The following is a 15,756-nucleotide window of genomic DNA, read 5'->3' on the forward strand; positions in this document are numbered from 1 at the left end:
ACTTCTCCTTTACTGCCGCCACATTGTTCACAAATCCCTGCTTTTCAGCGTCTGAGCTTTTCAGTCCCGCTTGTTCTTTCTGGTTTGCTCTTCAGGAGAAATAGTGAGAGCAGATTTCATTCATGCTGTACGGAAAAACACAAACCTCAGTCTTGCAGCACGGCAAAACAATTTTTTTTCTTAGTATGTTTTTTTTCTTTTTGGATAGTTTTCCATTAAAAATATCCAGTTTTCCGAGATTTACTTGACAGGTATAATACATAGGCCTAAATAAAAACTTGTTTTTAGAGAACATTCATATTTTGTTAGTTTTAAGCATAAATGTGACACAATTTTGCACGGTTTATGCTATCATTAAGGGAAAAAAAACTTATTTAAATTTTAATTTTAATATATTTAATTATTTAATTTTATTTAATTTATTATTTAATTTTAATAATACAATTTCATAAGCAAGATATTAATGCAAGTATAAATATATTGTTCCGTTTTATGCATATTGTCTAAAGGATGTTTTCTCCTTAAAACTGCAGTGAATCAAAGACAGTCTCACAAACGCAGTTTGAAATCGCTGGTATTTCTGACGTCACAAACTAGCTTGTTCCAATCAGGTCAACGTGTAATCGTCAATGAGTGGATCTCTGAGCTGGTGTGAGTGAGTGGAGGCGGGGCTAATTTGCATATTCATAGAACCGTGTATACTAAATGAGGCAAGGGTGTAGAGTTACATTTAAGCTATTTTAAGGGAAAAAAAACGTTTAAATATGCAATTTTGGTGATCAAAGATGAGTTTTAAGGGATACAATTACTGACTACAGGGGGACTTTAAATCAAAGAAAAATACCCTTATAATATCACATTCATTATATCTAAAGTTTCCGAAGTGATTTCCGTAATCTCACACTGTGCCCAAAATAAAGTTTGCTTATCAACACTCTTCTTTTTTTTTTTCCAATATCAAAACTTGCACATTTCTCATCTTTCCTCCATGGCCAAATTTTCTGACCTCATCTTAATTGTATATTGTAGCTCATGCATGACTACTTTTTTTTTTTATTGCTCCTAAGAAATGTTAGGGATAGAACCAGAAACAAAAGCTCTGTTAAGTCTTATGAGCTACAGAGCATCCTTGAGCGATTAAACTTTCCTTAGGGTACAGGCAATCATTATGTTTTATTTATTTAATATTTCGAATGCACTTTATTTTACAGTATGTGCACTTGCCTAAGAAAGTACTGGGCAATATAAGGTAACTACATGGGTTTAAGATCAGGTTTAGGGGTAAGATCAGAGTTATTACCCAGTAATTGTAATTACATGGTATGTACATATGGAACAGGACTGTAAAATAAAGTGCTACCAGTATTATTCAGCATCTCTTACATTGCATCTCTTCTTGCATGACAAGACTGGCAACTGAACTGACATAAATTAAACCGAGAGAGAGAGGGGAGTATTGCATGTTTGTGGATCTATATTGAGGCTGTCCTCGGGCAAAGCAATTACTGCAATGAACGTTTGCATGAGAATTGGGCTCTTGATGGTGTTTTGGTGTGTGAGAGTTTTGCTGGTGTGTATGTGTGTGCGTGTGTGTGGATAATACAGACATAATGTGCATCAATGACTACAGTTCTTCTTTTTTTTAGGGCATGTAACAAAGGCTCCACAGAAAATAGGCTCAGCTGAGGAATTTTAATGAATTAGTGGAATTCATTTGAGCCCATTGTGAATGACTCTAAAACAGATGAATGAGCAGCGCTGGAGATCCTCATGCTGGACTGTAACGCTGAAAGCATAAAAAGCATCGACTCCTAGAAAGGAAGATTTTGAAACAGATGTGATGACTAAGATTAATGAAAAACAACTGAAGCACTCAAACTAATGTTATTTGATTCTCTGAAACTGGCCACAGTTTCACAAAAAAGGAAATGTGTCACGCTAACAATCGAGACCCCCCATGAACATAACAAAAACAAGCTAAAAAAACCTAATAGAATGAAGCAGAACAAGAGAGGACAGTGCTTTGGGCACTACTACGCAAGATTTCTAATGGGAACTTTTCCAGAAACCAGTGCCAACTTAGCCTTGTAGATGATCCAAATCACATAAATATTACACACAATTCACAACATAAAACATCATGTGCATGATAATACGGCCACAGTGACAGTACTTAAGGAGTTTCGCAGATGTTTGGAGTCACATCTTGAAGGAAGTCTTACACAGCTTCTGGAAATATCCTGGACATTTCCTGGAAACGTGTATGTTGTGGTACATCTTTCTAGTGTTTTTCTGAGATGTTTAGGTAAAATTGAGCTGTTGCCACTCCTAGGACCCTTGGCGGCAATCGATCAGGAGTTCCCATGATCCTTCGAGACATAAACAGATTGTATTTATCACCTAGCGATCTGGAAAATCCCATTGTCCACTTTTCTAATTGAATAAACAGCACTATTCATCATCGTTCCTCAGTTAAAGTGAGACCCACCGAGCAAGCAATGCAAATGTCTCTCGCTCTGTATAGGATATTCATGCCTCTTGCGGTGAAAAGACACCCCGCTGTACAAGCTGGGACAGTGAAGTAGTAAATCTGTAGTTTGTTTGGCTGAGGGGAGCCCGCAGCTTAACTCAATTATTGTTGTTCGGGTTATAAAACACCATGTAAGCGTTGCTCCATGAGAAATGGAGCGAAACAATATTCGCATGTGATTTATACGAGGAGCAACAGCAGGAGAAGTGGTCAGTGTTTGACGGACGGCTACAGTTACGCTGCAGGATCTAGGGCAACTCTGGATGTCAGCAGCTGTAGAAAAGTGATTATGAGGGAAGGATTGTGCTACATCTAAAGGTGTGATGAGAAGGCATAGTTGAAATTGAGATCTCCGTTCTGTCCGTCAGTTCTCCCCCTCTCAGAGATCGGCTCCCCTGCTTTCTTCCAACCATCCACCCCAGCTGCCCGAGGCAGAAAGAGCGCGCGAGAGAAAGTAGGAGGAGTGCTGTGCCGGGCGGCTCCGCCCTCCAAAAGCTCCAGCCAATGAGAGGAGCGCTGCAAGCTTCCACTACAATAGGTGAATGTCTCCTAAGTGAGATGAGACGAGAGAGAGAGAGAGAAGACCTGCGTAAGCCCCTGACTGACTCATTCACCCATGGGAGTTTGAAGTGACAGAATAAATCTACAGAGACGAGGCTTAGGATAACATTTCAGAGAGCTGAGAGAGGACAGACACATACACACAGACAAATAGAGCTACAGCTGACTGAGACTGCAGAGAGACAGACAGACACACAGCCCATCCACAGAAAGACAAGAGTTGGAGTCATTGTCATGTTGGTGGTGCTACTGATCCTGCATGCCGTCTCGTGTGCCCATTCTCACGGGCCGCCGGGTGCCGCGGTGCCTGTTAAGCAGTGCCCGTCTGCGTGCCAGTGTGAGGAGGATGGCATCCTTCTGCTCGTGGACTGCTCCGAACAGGGACTATCCAGCGTGCCAACAGACCTGAGTCCTTTGACGTCTTACCTGTGAGTACGCCCTCCCTCTTCCATCACCTGCTTTTGCTGAGACAGCGAGGTGTTGCGAATAGATCTTTGAGAGCTGTTCGGTTTGATTACTTTAAATATCTTCAAAAGGACGGCGTAAGATTATTGTTTGACGCCGGGTTTAGGAGATATGAAAGGCTTAAGGTTAATAACTGGTTTTGCGTCAGGACATCAAGTGGAAACCCAACACAGTACCAATATTATTGATCATTCAAAAGTCAACAACAGTCACATTTTGGTTTTCCATTCATAATTATTCGAAGTGCACCTGCATTTAATGTCTGTAGGATGTTTTCCTTTATCTTAAGTCGTTTTGTTCATGGTTTATGAGGATAAGCGCACACATGACATCTGATTTGGCTTGCACTTGAATACCATGGTTAAAGTGAAGGCATGACCAAAAACAACATGACTTATATTTTAAATAATGCTTACACTCTTAAGTACATGTACTTACCTAAGAAAGCACTGGGTAATAAAAGGTTACTACATGGGTTAAGGTTAAGTTTGGGGGTAGTTCCAGGGTTAATACATAGTTATTACCTAGTTATAACAAGTGCATAGTATATACATGGGTAACAGGACTGTAAAATAAAGTGCTTCCTATATAATCATTCTAATTCAATATATTTAGGGTATCCGATTAGATGTGGTATATTATTGAAATGTAGCACTGTTTTTGTTTTTTTCCCCGTGACCTGCAACCCATTTCTGGATCGCGACCCACCAGTTCAGGACGTATGACATACATGTGATCCGTCTTGAGTGATTGGTGCTGACGTGCACCTTCGATCAGAGCTGTAATACAAACTCCGCTCACATTAGCAAAGCTATTTTGCCCCAAACGGGACACTTTCGGCACGAGCGGAACCGCACAGAGCGCGCGGTTCGTTACCAAACGGGAAAAGCAATGCTCGTTTCCCATGTGTCCTGTGACAGTTCTCAGTGCAGCGGTATCTGATGGGAACGTGTGTGGAGAGTGATGCAGAGGGGCGCTCCGTACAGTATTGGGTTTCTCCATGTCAGCTGGAAGCCTGTTGGGTTTAAGTCCATGCTAATCGCTAAGGCATGCCATATGTCCCCTGATTGTGAATGATGACGCAAAGGAGGACTCAAATGTTCGCTCATAAAACGCTGTGCAGCTCACGTGAATCAATAACTGGAGAGAGTTGTGTTTCAGGCTTTGGAGGAAGCATAGCTCATGGTTGGGAATTGGATTGCAAACACATGTACCGCAACCTTTCAAACATATTGAAACGTCTTGAGCGGTGTGTCTCTAGACATTTGCAAGTGCATGGGATTGGATCTCTTTTAATCCTGCCAATGTTGTAGGGAATTTTATTGCGTTGTGCAATACATCGCATGACTTCAGTTTCATATTTGAAGTACATGTCAATTTCCTACTTTTATTAATCACTGCAGATAATTTTGTGCTAATCGAATTAATATAAAGAGGACTGATCATGTCCTAACAAAATTTTGATACAATCTCACTAGCGAATATTTGTGTTCATTGAATATCGTGGAAATTATATTGGTCAGATTGAGGTTTTTCACACAATTTTTCAAAAAGACTTTATGAAAAGTTTTTTTTTCCCCTCAAAGTTTCTGTGTATGAGTCTGTGTAGATCAGACCAGCAGAAGTCTTTCAAATGCAATTCTTTCTTTCTTCACCGGAGGAGAGGAGATTGATGTAAATATTGACTGAGCTTTGATGTGCGTGTCATTGTTGAGATGTCAAAGTGTGTGTTTAAGTACGACGGGGACCGCTCTGCAAGAAGGGTCTGTTCTTCTGACGCCGTTTACTGAAAGTGCTCATTCATCGGTCGTCTTTTTTCATGCCAAACTTTTAGACAAACCAAGAAAAAGTGTTTGCATTAGAACATGCGACTGCTTTCCGGACTGATATCTTTCGCTTTTGCACTGGCCTGTCATTATGATTTCACTTTGAACAGCTACAACTTTTAATCCCTTTTCTAAAAACTCGCCAACATTTTAATGCATGAAGGGTCTGTGGCCAATTGTTGCATTATTATTTTTTTTAATTATGGGATGTATAGTTGCCTAGCAACCAGTACTTAAATCTACAATATGTCATCCCAGCTGCCCCGTTTGAGCTTGAGACTTCAGATTTCACATCTAACTCCCTCTCCTAATTCAGAATACATTTTCCTCAAAGTTCTATCATGGAATTCTATTGGCCTTTTTTTTTTTTTTTAACTGCTCATCCAGTGGATCTGAAATATTTGACATTAGCAAAGACAATCAAACCTTCTTAAACTATCTTGTTAAGAAAATAACATGCAATGAGCAATGTTATCATTTCATTGCTTCTTTTACTCAATATAGATGAATTTAATGTTACTTTATGCTTTTATTGCTAGGTCTTACATTAAATTGAGATAAAACAGTTCATAGAGTGAAAAGCAAAGCACAAGTGAGAGCTGTGTGAAAGCAGGCAGCAGCGCTGGACGTTTTGCAAGTATTAAATGCCTGTCCTGTCTCGCTCTGCAGCGATCGCCCATATGGGACAACAGGTGCCCTGGGGCGCGGAAAAAGTCTGTCACAGAGACAGTCTGTTTTTGCACTGGTTTTTGTTTGTTTCTGTTGGTTTCAACAGGAGTGGACATTGAGGTACATCCGACAAGGAAAAGTTAGAGACTGCTCGTATGAACAGTCCTAAACACACACACACTAACTGTTGAGTGGTTCATATTTGTTAATGTACAATGTCTAAAAAGCCTACTGTGTTGATGCATTAAGATTGCGCACATCAGATATATTTTGAGTGTATTATCACAGTACATCAATGCACTGATACACACAATCATGGCAGAGAGTTTGTGAATATCATACATTGTGACCCAGCTGAGGCTGTTTTGAACCTTTTGTGTATTGGTTTATACATTCTTAGATTTTTTTACTCGCATGTCTTTTTCAAAACATTTTGACTTTCTTTTTTTTCTGCGAAACAACATTGACGTTCATTGAATAAGCAAAAAACAGTTGAAACATTTTTCTAAATATCTTCTTTTGTGTTTTATTAAGTTAAGTAAATGATGAAACAGTTTCCGTTTTTTAGTGACGACGGGCCGTTGAATTATTTCTAATTTTCTAATAATTTGATGGACCGGAGTTATCAAGTGTGTGTGAATTACCTGAGTCTGTACGTCTCTCAACAGTATTCGGCAGCAGTAACTAATAGTGACACTGTAAAGCCCGTTTCACAGAGATTCCGGAAAATACATGGATAATGTGACCTGGGATTTGTCCCGGGATCGTTTGATTTTGGTTAATTCACATTGCCAGTGATTTTCCGGGATCTGTGAGTGTGTTCACACACATCCCGGTAAGATCCCGTTAAGACACATGACGTCAGGATGAGACGTGTAACGTACGCGTCATAAACATGACACTAACTACCGTTCCACAAAGCTGGCGAACGATCTCAGCTTCATCACGGATGGTGAGGAGCTCCTGGTCTCTGCTTCGTTCCAGTTTGCAGCCAGTTTTTTAGTTCTTTCTTTGTTGATGACGTACACAAACTTACTAGAGTCGCGCGATGGCACATGCGTCATCACCACGACACACCCCTTACGGCATTGATCCTGGCTTTTGTTCACACAGGGCAATGTTTCTAGGTCCCAGATCCGGCATCAATCCCGGGACGTGTTTGCGTTCACACAGAAGGCACTCTGGTAATTTCCCGCCAATTTCCCGGAATCAATGCGTTGTGTGAAAGGGGCTTAAGTTAATCTTCTTCAAGAACAATGCCGTTATTACCTCGCTAGTGAGAATTGTCATGTAGCTTTTAAGTTGCTAAAATCTTCAGAGCAGCGCTGACAACACGTTTCTGTGCGAGTGTGTGTCCGAACTGTATGTGTGTGCGTTTGAGTGGGAGAGAGAGAGTGTATGCTTTCCTTACATAATAAAACGTGATTTTGTGGCAAAAACAAAACATGGAATTTTTTTTTTTATCCCATTGTTTACTAGATTTATTTACTTGGTCAGTGTCGTTTTGGGTTTTGGTTCATTTGCTGTTGTCGCTGTAAGGATCTTTGAAATAACTGAAAATATTTGGCGAAGTGATATGGAACTGGTAATGCGGTCAAGGCCAGCCTGGAACTACTTCAGCCGTTCGTTTCCCTGAAAATAATTGCACACCTTAACGTTTGTCAACCGATCAGATTCAAGCACTCTGCCCTGTAGTATAACAATAATTGCCATATTTTGTTTTAAAGATTCAGTTTTGGTTAAAATACTTTAAAATAATATTACATAGTTTTAAGCAGTATATTTGAGCTCATAACAAACAATATACTATACATAACATTATTTATGACAGTTGGTTCATGTACATTTGAAAAGCAGGGGTACTGAACTGTACTTCAAGGCAGTATTTGGCAAATCCAATGTTTAAATAACTAAAATAAAAATAAAACCATTTCCATGCAAAGAAAACAGAACATGTCAGCTCTACTGATACCAGGTTAGCTCAACTGAAGATGAGTACAAGCATCAACCAGCTAAAACATCATCATACAACCAGCTCAAACCTCAAAGCTGTCAACCCATTCCCAGAAGCCAAGGGCCATATATTTTCATCTCTCTCAGGGCAATTTTCAACACAAACACAAATTAATGTTGAGCTCGAGCTGAGGGCTACAGACACATGTTTTCGCTTACTGGCCCGCCTCAACTTCCAGTGCTTTGGCCTTGAAACCTTTTAGTCAGAAACAAGAACAGAGTGAGTGTGTGAAAGATGCCTTCAAGCTCTGAAGTGTGTTGTGTTATCTGATTTTAGGGCCATAAATCTATTTGCAGCCCTTTTGACCACTGATTTATTTTTTAAGGGTCAAACAGGAAGAGTTAACACCTAAATCATGATGTCAAATATTACATACAGCTGGAACAAATTGTATATACATTTATCAATTATGTCACGAAACCATGAAACACATTTGAGTTTAATTAATTCGACATGAAATGCTGTTCGGAACCCATTTTACTTCCATAATTGGATGTGTTTATAAATAAATATTGATATTCAATGATGATAATTAGTCAGGACTTTATCCAAATATAAATAAGGAAGGAGGAGCAAGCTATACGTTCGTTCGTTCGTTCGTTCGTTCGTTCGTTCGTTCGTTCGTTCCTTCCTTCCTTCCTTCCTTCCTTCCTTCCTTCCTTCCTTCCTTCCTTCCTTCCTTCCTTCCTTCCTTCCTTCCTTCCTTCCTTCCTTCCTTCCTTCCTTCCTTCCTTCCTCCCTCCCCTCCTTCCTCCCCTCCTTCCTTCCTTCATTATTTATCCATTTATTTATTTATTTATTTGGTCGGTTGGTTGGTTGGTTGGTTGGTTGGCAGGGCAGTAGAGTATTTACAGGAAGCAAAGTGGGAGCCATGACCTAGTAGTTGCTACATGGTGCTCATATTGAGAAGAGAAGTTAGTATAGGGCTTACATAGCCTACACTGTTATTCTCCGATCTCTTTCCCACCACTTTGTTGCATCATTTCCTGTCCCCTCTCTGTGCTGTCAATAAAAATGGTAAAAAAATATGAGTGAAAAGTGAGCAGAGAGTTTAGAAGAAGGCCTTTTCAAGATCGGGTCTCAGACCTTAAGGGTTGTTTACGCACTTTTGAATCCGAGCGAATTCAGCTCTGGCAGCTTGCATCATTAAACGGCTCCAAGGGCTCTAATGTTCTCTCAGTTTAACCACCTAAGCTCTTCAATGAAACAGGGTGATAATGGTCTTTTCATCCTGGCAGTGGTGAACACTTTGAGCTTTATAATGTGGTAAGTTTGCAGGCTGATCCCTCAGGGGGTGCTAGCAGACAAACTGCACAGACAATCACTCACAGCTTTGATGCTTACGGTACCGCTACAAAGCAACGCAGCAGGACACGCGTAGAGCAAAGTGCTGAGGAATAACATCACAGCTGAGGTGCTCCGGTGGATTTATATTGCTGTATGTGTACCCCCATCAACAGTCCATTACCAAAACCCAGAGTCTCCAATAAGAAATACTCAAAGTTAACAAATATATGAAACACATGGACAAATTTGGCGTACTCGCAGACTGTTCCTCAGAGAAAGAGAATAAAAAGCTTTCTTCAAATGAGGCTCCAAATGTCAACGGGGTATCTGGAATGGTGAGTTTTAATAAAAAACTCCAGTTTACAGAGACGTACGTGTTTGCTGGGGTGAAATTTCGGCATGGGTTCATGACCGAAGCAAGACGCAGGTGAAAGTAATGTATTATGTCTGGTAGAAGCGGGAAGAAGGCTTAGACTCTGACCGTAGATCTCAACTCATGGTACCCCAGTGGCCTGTTTACCTGCTTTGTGTGTCAGGACAGGTCATGGACAAGGCAATGGGGAGGGAGTCTGATCTTTTCAGAGCATTGGACAATTCAAACAGACTTAGGAATCTGCCACACTGATGTGCAATGTAGTGAGTGAGTGAGAGGGGTCAGGGTGTACAACATACCCTCCAGGCTGTAAGACAGACAGAGGTATGTTTACACCTGAGAGTGTTATGACCCTACTTGCCAAACCAAATCACATTCATTATACATGACAACAAACTTTTTAAACTTCATTATATAATGGTCATTTAAAGTGCATTTACGCAATTCATGGAGGAAAAAACAACACATTCTTTCATACATTCCTCAGTTCCTCAATTCAAATTCCGGATAGAAAGGCTGAATGGAAAGAAAAACAAATAAACAAAAAACAGGCCGGCTGCATTTTTTTTCCTCCTTGTAGAATGTCTTGTCATTAACACACGACTCCATTTGTGTACAAGCTAGTACACATGCGGAGTCGCAGACTCAACCTCACCCTCAAACAAACATGGGAGTGATTGTTCATTTCCTTCTCTTCCCGTTACCTAACAGTGAAACGAGAGCAATTAGTGCCCTGTGAAGTCAGCCCGAAAATAGTCAGAGCCCATGCAGGATAAATAAACCCAGTGGACCTACCGCAGACTGCCTCATCTCCAGAACATCTTTAAATAGATCCAGAGCTGGAGGAGAAGACCCGAATTCTTCTGCTCAGCGCATTGTAGAATAACCAACCCTGAAGAACGAACCCCTTGTGGGACCCCCCAAAATATTGTGTAGGATTGCAGAGATGTAGACCTTGGTTACATCATCAACTACTGTATATATCATAGATTGTACTATCAACAATGTTGGAGACTAACTTCCCTTCTGGATCATTAAATGATCCGTCTTTAAAATGAAGACGTGGCATTTCTCCTTCTCTCTTTTTTCTGTAGAAAAGAAGGAATGAAATATAGTGGTTCTCCTAGACTAGTTTTAAACTCCTAGTTTTGCATGCACATACAATTTCAGAAGAGTCTCAAACTATGCACAGATATGATGGCAGATTTAGGTATTTTGCCATAAGTACGACATTTCAATATACTCAAACATTCTCATTTTACTGTTTCATGGGACTTTAAAAATGGCCTCATTTGTCTCTATGGGTACTTTAGGAAGAATAGCTGTGACAAAGTTGATTCTTAAGTGAACCTAAGTGAGAGTTCCCCTGAACTATGAAAGAGCAACTTCTAAGAATTTATATATATTTTTTTCATGTGGGTTCTGTTGAGGGACTAACTATCGAATGAGTGGTTAAGTGTGGATTCTGTCCTTTTCAGTGGCAGAAGTTCATAAATCAGCCCCTGGGCAAACTTGACAATCCATCGTAGACCTCTGTAGGGGTCTGTGTGGGGGTCTCTTAACCTGTGGTTAAGTCCTTAGCCACATTTCACCGTCGGCTCTTTGGATCTGACAGAAGCTATAAACTTTGCTTTTGAGGTGACATGTTCTCACCCCCTCAACACCACTGGAAACCTTAAGGGAGGACAAAGGAAGAGACCCAGAATACTGATCGTTAAGTGGAAATGGTTTATACAGAAGCTCAGATTTCAGATTCATGATCTTAACCATAGAGGAGAAACTTCCCATCTAGAGATGCTTGGGATCCACATATGGGAGAAGTCATCTACTCATATGAAGGGGCAAATTAAACCTTCTGAGTTTCCAAATAGATTACTTTACATGCATACAGCTTACAGCTTACACAGTCCCCCCCTAATGCTTTTTTAATGAGTTTGCTTACATTTGCTGCATTGAGAATATACAACTCATCCCAGATTGCAATGTGTGGACCAGGAAGGATATCTATAGCCAGACAGAGGCAGGCTCAAATCAGGAATTTTAAACTGAGATGTTTCCTTATCTGAACTATTTAGGGCTGTGCCTTGCATCAGGAAAGATTACTGGCTGAATCCTGGTTACTATCTATGTATCAGGCTTATATGAGAAGGTTTCCTCACTAAACTAGGAAAGGGGAATCACATGACCTGCTTTCCTCTCAATATCGGAGTAAGGTTTGCGCAGTATGTGGAAACATTTTGTAATGAGACAAAAATGCAAGTTGGAATGACAATTTGTTGTGCTTTTGGGAGTGACTCAAGACATTTCTGAAAAGGACGATCTAGTTTATTCGAGCCATGAGGTGTGCATGACGTGCTGGAGTGGCATCACTTCTCTGAAAGAAGCACAGCTACAGTCCAAACAAATCTATTAGTGCCCAACCCAGCCAACTACACTCATACCTCGCAGGCACGTGTCGAAATGCAGGTGGCGTCCTTAAACTATGAGAAATCTACACATCAGCAACCTTGTAAATAAGATCTTTGAACATCACAACTTTGTTTGATGCTACGTTGGGTTGTGCCAAAGAAAACTTAGCTTGCATTTTAAGAGTAAATGGAATAAAAGTCATTTTTATTGTAATAAACTTAAAATTACAGCTCAGAAGTCTTACCCAGATGGACGGAAGAGGCCTACTTGGACGTGTGCCAAAAGTTAAACAAGATTGAGTGCTAGTGTACTATCTGGTTGAAGGTAGCATCTCCAAACTGACCAAATGGTAAAGCTGATAAATGATTGTGATCAGTTTCCAATAATGCCATTAAGAAACTCCATTCCAGCCAAGAACCTTGCGGTCTGTGCAGGTACAATCCTTTATGACTAAAACCACTGCATGTTCTCACTTGCCAGACTGCTGGCAAACATCAAAGGTATAGGCGAAAAGGCATTAGAGATGATTTGCCACTTTGAATGTGGACAGTTGTTCTGCTTTGAGACTTAAGAAAAGCAAAAGCATTCCCAGCATATCTGATGAAAATAAATGAAAAGAATAAGAGCTGATGTTGAGGTCACCATCTGAAATTTATGTTTCAATGTCTCCCATTGGCTTTGACATGCAGATTAGGTTTCCCAAATCATGCACAGCAGGGAAACAAAAGCAAACATCAATGGAAAAAACGTTGAACAATCTTTATCTGTAAGCAGCATGTCCATGTCTTGCAAAGTCCAGCAAACCATCTTGTGCATCTTTTTTTGGAGGTTGAGGTCAGGACCGGGAGCTCTAGAGACAGGGTGAACTCCAGCCAGTGAAGAGGATAGACAGAGAGGGCGTTTCCTCCGCCCGACCTGCAGCTGCCTCAGCTGCTCGCCACTGGGGACAACAGGAAATTTATTGCAATAATCATCTCTCTAGGCAACACATTAAATAGCACACTTCTGCTTTGAAAAGGTTTTGAAAGACGTTCTCTTTGATACTTGATTAGAGAGTGAAGTTTTCAGGAGGTGGCAAATAGTCTTAACATGTAGAGAGATGTTGGATGTTTTGCCTCTTTTGGTGTTAATGCGGTTGCTTGATTGATTATTTTATTATATAAGAAGGGAGTAATTGTTTAGTTTGCAATGCATATTATAGTTTAAATGAGATATATTCACTTTTTTTTTTTTTTTTTTTTTTTAAGTAGTAACGTTGAAGTAGCTACCCAAGACTGTATTATAGATTGGCTTTTACGTGTATGTCGGCATCAGGATTCCTTTAGATTCGACCTCCACCTCTCTGCATCTCTCCCAGAAGCTGGTCGGAGTGGTTTAGTGTAAACTTGTATGTCAAAATAAATAAATTTTGTTTGTAAAAGACAGAAACAAAACTACAGATTTGGCCTTGTAATGATTTATCGGGCGTTCCAGATGAATGGCGAGTGGAACATGTTAAATGCATCATAAAAATGAAAACATGTGTGATTTACTAAACTCTCTTTGCAGCACAAAAGTCATATGTAGACTGAAATGAGTTCTGGACTGTATCTGAAACCTGACTTTAAAAGTTATGAACGTACATTTGGAGAATTATACATAATCTAGCAAATTATAGACCCATTTCAAATCTTCCATTTATGTCTAAAATATTAGAAAAAGTTGTGTCCGCTCAACTGAGCTCTTTTTTGCAAGAAAATGACATCTATGAAAAGTTTCAGTCTGGATTCAGGCCACATCATAGCACTGAAACTGCGCTCGTTAAAATCACTAATGATTTACTTTTAGCTTCAGACCAAGGCTGTATCTCAATACTAGTTTTACTTGATCTTAGTGCTGCGTTCGATACTATAGATCACACAATACTCTTAGATCGACTACAAAATTATACTGGCGTTCAAGGACAAGCATTAAGCTGGTTTAGATCATACTTATCAGACCGCTACCATTTTGTCTATTTAAATGGAAAAAAATCGATCATAACTTCAGTAAACTATGGAGTGCCGCAGGGATCTGTGCTAGGCCCTCTATTATTCTCAATATATATGCTGCCACTTGGAAATATTATAAGGAAACATGGAATTAGTTTCCATTGTTATGCTGATGACACTCAATTATATATTTCATCACGGCCGGATGAAAACGCTAAATTATCAAAATTGACAGAGTGTGTTAAAGATATAAAAGATTGGATGACGCGTAATTTTCTTCTATTAAATCCAGACAAGACGGAGGTACTACTCATCGGTTCAAAAAACCGCCCACAAAACCTCTCACAATACAACTTTAACATAGTAGGATGTCCTGCTACTTTATCCTCTACAGTAAAAGACCTGGGTGTTATACTAGACTGCGACCTGTCTTTTAAAAATCATATTTCATATGTTACAAAAACGGCATTTTTCCACCTTAGAAACATTGCTAAGCTACGTAATATGCTGACAGTTTTGACAGAATGTGAATCCACACATCGGTCCTGATATGCAATCTCATGGATATATGTTAATGCCATGTGCAAAAGGGAAAACAAAGCCACAGATCAGGGGTCTGTCTGTCTGTCCTTCCACATTTTTTTTTCTCTACTCCTCATCCACTAGATTGACTCATGCCTTTACTCTCAGATATTTGTGGCTCAATCTTCCACAAAGGGAGTAAGACGCTCATGTCTTTCTGTCTTCTTTTCTAGTTTTCTCCCTTCGCGACCGCAAATTGCTGTCATTATGTGACGCATTGCAGTGGTGATGGCTAACCAGAGTCTGGCCTGTGGAGAAAACCACGACAAGCGAATTAAGAGCTGAGGGAAATTGAGGGCCTGTGTGTGTGTGTGTGTGTGTGTGTGTGTGTGTGTGTGTGTGTGTGTGTGTGTGTGTGTGTGTGTGTGTGTGTGTGTGTGTGTGTGTGTGTGTGTGTGTGTGTGTGTGTGCGTGTGTGTGTGTGTGTGTGTGTGTGTGTGTGTGTGTGTGTGTGTGTGTGTATTAGTGTGTGTGGACCACCCAGACTCTCGTAACCAGAGGGTGAGACCACATGCAGGAGCGACTCTGTTCTGCCGCCCGCATCTTGGTCCCTCACTTTCTGTCTATATTTAGATCTATTTGTTTCTCCATTGTCTCTTTCTCAATCACTCTTGCTTCATTCTCTCGGTCTCACACTCTTATCTTTGCGGCTGTATAAATTGAAGCCAAACCCATGAGTTGAGTTATGTTGATTTCAGTGGGCACTTCACTGGTATGCTATATCATTTAATGTGCTGAATCCTTGACATTACTAAACAGGGCAAATTAGCATCTATTTTAAGACATGCTTTTTTGGGGCGTTAAATAATGGTGCAAATACCAATAATTGACAAGCGCAAACCTTAGTAAATCACAGAGATTCATTTAAATACTCTCCTCCTGTAAATGTTGCATCTGAAAGGGAAACTCCTACGAATGCATGCATATTCAACAAGGTCAGCCTCAAAAATAATGTCCATGCCTTTTCAGCGGTAATTTCTCACTGCGTGTCTTTATTCAATCCTGACAGTAGTTTTTTAATGCCAAAAGCGCTGGCGCAAACTGTTTGTAGGGTTCCCAGTTGCGTTTCT

The 15,756-nt window shown here is 40.2% G+C and overlaps 1 protein-coding gene across 3 annotated transcripts in view; it reads left to right on the plus strand.

Annotated features, from left to right (window-relative positions):
- The window catches only part of lgr6 (leucine-rich repeat containing G protein-coupled receptor 6), a 95,216-nt gene that overhangs the window by 344 nt on the left and 79,116 nt on the right, over positions 1-15,756 (plus strand). Inside the window, exon 1 of one of the 3 annotated variants that reach the window (XM_079587451.1) lies at positions 3,086-3,519. The exons of 1 other annotated variant lie outside the window; for it this stretch is intronic. In XM_079587451.1, coding sequence (XP_079443577.1) covers positions 3,326-3,519 — 194 coding nt within the window. In that variant the 5' untranslated portion in view covers positions 3,086-3,325. Of the gene's footprint in view, positions 1-3,085; positions 3,520-15,756 lie in introns of those variants that run through there. One more of the 3 variants, XM_079587452.1, reaches the window with a different exon arrangement.

Source organism: Phoxinus phoxinus (genome assembly GCF_949152265.1).
Source record: "Phoxinus phoxinus genome assembly, chromosome: 18".
Classification (NCBI taxonomy): Eukaryota; Metazoa; Chordata; class Actinopteri; order Cypriniformes; family Leuciscidae; genus Phoxinus; species Phoxinus phoxinus.